General features: G+C 61.3%; 1 protein-coding gene across 1 annotated transcript in view; it reads right to left on the reverse strand.

Moving 5' to 3' along the window:
* ADRA1D (adrenoceptor alpha 1D) overlaps positions 1-3,103 on the reverse strand; it is a 99,389-nt gene that overhangs the window by 26,576 nt on the left and 69,710 nt on the right. The window contains exon 3 of the mRNA XM_034641607.1: positions 2,111-3,100. Within this exon, the coding sequence (XP_034497498.1) occupies positions 2,111-3,100 (990 nt within the window). The remainder of the gene's footprint in view (positions 1-2,110; positions 3,101-3,103) is intronic.

A 3,103-nucleotide genomic window follows, 5' to 3' on the forward strand; every position in this document is an offset into this window, starting at 1 on the left:
GGTGGGAGAAGGAGGCTGGGTGGGGAGCTTGGTGGGGAGGGTACTAAATCTGGGGCAGGCTTCTAAAGGGGGGGCACGCTTTCTCCTGCCTGCCTACTCGCCCCCCCAAGTATGTTGCCTGGTGTTCGTGCCTCTGTACCCCCAGAGCAGCCTCTGCCTGGCTGACTTTCAAGTCAGTGATTTATTCAGTGAGAAGCTACTACAAAAGCAAGAGCTCACGGGGCGCTCACGACAAGCAATGGTTAGATTTACACGTAACAGCTCACTGAACTCTCGAGACGGCCCTGCAGGTGGGCACTGTTACCATCACCACCAGCCCGGTTTTCTGGATGAGGACACAGAGGCAGAGAGACGCTCAGGGACTTGCCCGAGGTTACGGAGCCAGTCAGGGGCGCAGCTGGGATTTGAACCCAGGGTGTCTGGTGGCAGAGCCTGTGGTCCTTGTTGCTGTGCTCCGTTGTTCCTTACACACCAGGCACTGTGCTGGGCGCTGTGGATTTGGTAAGGACCTGGCCCTGCCCTTGAAGAGCTTTGGGGCTGGTGCGGGGAAGTCAGACACCAACCAAGCGGTGCGCAGATGTCATCACAGCTAAGGAGCCAGTAAAGGAGGAGAAACTTGTGCCCCAAGGGAGAGAGTACAGAGAAGGACACACCGAGGTTGAGGCATCCGGGAAGACCTCTCTGAAGAGGGGACATTTACAGGGAGACCTAAAGTTAACCAGGAGGGGGTGGGGAGGGCAAGACTGCAGGAAGAGCGAGTGCAAGGGCAGGAGCTTTGCGTGGGCAAGGACCTGGAAGAGAGTCAGAGGAGCCAAAGCTTGCAGTGAGCAAGGGCCAGGGCAGCAAAGCCATGAGGCCATCACTCAGGGCCCTCCTTCCAGGAGGGGGACCACATGTCCGGGTTTGCCCTCGCTGTCCCCCACTGTCCCGGGTTGTGCCTGTGATCCCAGCATAAATATTCAAGACGTCTCATTTTGGTTTGGACAATAATAAATTTGAAGGTCACCCTCTCACAGGCCATGGTGGAAAGTCTGGATCCTGTTCCCAGGGCAGTTGGAAAGTGCGGAGGGGTTTTAGCGGAGACTGACACTCTCATTTATAATATATAAAGTTCACCGTGGCCGCTGTGTGGAGAGGGCCTGCAGGGCAGCAGGAGGGAAGCCAGTCGTCCCCTTCCTGACTCCGCCGCAGAGTGCGGAAGGAGCGAGGCCTGGGAAAGGCAGGGGAGGCCCCGCTTGGGCAGGCTGAGGTTGCAGCCACGGGCAAAATGACTCAGGGCAAATGTGTCCCCAGAGATGATGCTCCCCTTCTGCTCCCTATGCTGCCCCGGCCCCAAGGCTTCCAGGAGGGGCCTTCGGGGGGTGGGACTAAGCCCCTGAGAACAGCCGCCCACCGCCCAAGACGGCAGGGAGGCTGCTGAAAGAAACAGGAAAGTTCTCAAAAGAGCTAAAGGACTCTGTAAATGTCAGAAACAAGGACGAACGATATTAACTGTTCCTTTGATCATTTGTCCCTATCCCCTTCCTTCTCATCCCACACATCCTCCCCTCACCTCCAAGAGGAGATTTCAGAAGATACCAGGTGGGGAGGGTCTCCTAGTCATCTGAAACTGAGTGAGTTCCTCGTGAAAGCAGGTGGCTTCTGGACCCTGCTGATGTACGTGCTTGCTGCACCTGCGTGACTGGCGGCCCACCCACTGTGCACCCACGTCTGGGAACTGGCATTTGTATCTGTGTGTGTGTGTTGGGGTGGGGTATTTAGAGGAACACGTACACTGCTGACCACATACTATGGGTTAGATGCCCACACAGATGCCACAGACCTCTTATATTTAGGGGGTTCGGGAGTGATAAAACAAGTCCCGGGCTTGTCATGGCCATGGGGTGGGGGGGAGGACAGAAGTCAGAAGCCTGCAAAATGAATCCTGCAAGCACGAGGAGCCTCTCCTATGTCGACCACAAAGTGCACCTGCCTGAGACCAGGGAACCTTCTCGGCACAGGGGGAGAGCCTCCTCCGGCCTGGGAAGGCCATCCAAGTCTGGGTGCCGGGAAGGCACAGCCACGGGCTCCAGGGGGCAAGGAAGGGGCTGGTGGGAGACGGGTCACTCACCAAGCGGCAGCACGAAGAAGAAGGGGAACCAGCAGAGCACGAAGACACCCACGACGATGGCCAGCGTCTTGGCCGCCTTCTTCTCGCGGGAGAACTTGAGCAGGCGCACGGACAGCGAGCTGCGGAAGGTGTGGCCCTTGGCGCTGCGCAGCCCGTGCGCCCCGTCGGCAGCGCCCGTGCTGGCTCCGCGGCAGTGGATGCGCAGCACCACCTCCGAGGCCTTGCCGCGCTCTCGCTTGACGCCCGCCTCGAGGCTGCGCGTGGTGCTCCGCGCTACCACGTACACGCGACAGTACATGACCACGATGACGGCCATGGGCAGGTAGAAGGAGCACACCGAGGAGAAGACGGCGTAGCCTGCCTCCTCTGTGATGCCGCAGAAGCGCTCGTCAGGGGGCACGGGCTCCTTCCAGCCCAGCAGCGGCCCCACGGACACCACGAGGGCTACGGCCCAGAGCAGGGCCAGGATGGCGGCCGCCTTGCGCTCGGTCATGATCGCGGGGTATTTGAGCGAGTGGCGGACGCCCACGTACCGGTCCACGGAGATGGTACAGAGGCTGAGGATGGAGGCCGTGCAGCACAGCACGTCCACAGCGGCCCACACGTCGCAGAAGGCCCGGCCGAAGGCCCAGAAGCCCAGAACCTCCATGGTGGCCGAAAAGGGCAGCACTGTGGCGCTCAGCAGCAGGTCGGCCACGGCCAGGTTGACGATAAAATAGTTGGTGACCGTCTGCAAGTGGCGGTTGCAGGCCACCGAGAGGATGACCAGCAGGTTGCCCGCCACAGCGGTGAGGATGAAGGCGGCCAGGAAGACGCCCACGCCCACGCCCTGCGCGCTCACCACCAGCCCCCCGACGGCCGCCGTGCCGTTCACCTCGCCGCCCGCGCCCACGCCCCCCGGCTCCCCGGCGGAGCTACGGTTGTCCTCGCCGCTGCCCGCGCCCACCACGCCGCTGCCGCCGCCTCCCGCGGCTCCCGGCACGCCGCCCACTG

This window comes from Ailuropoda melanoleuca, chromosome 13 (assembly GCF_002007445.2).
Source record: "Ailuropoda melanoleuca isolate Jingjing chromosome 13, ASM200744v2, whole genome shotgun sequence".
NCBI classification, from domain to species: Eukaryota; Metazoa; Chordata; class Mammalia; order Carnivora; family Ursidae; genus Ailuropoda; species Ailuropoda melanoleuca.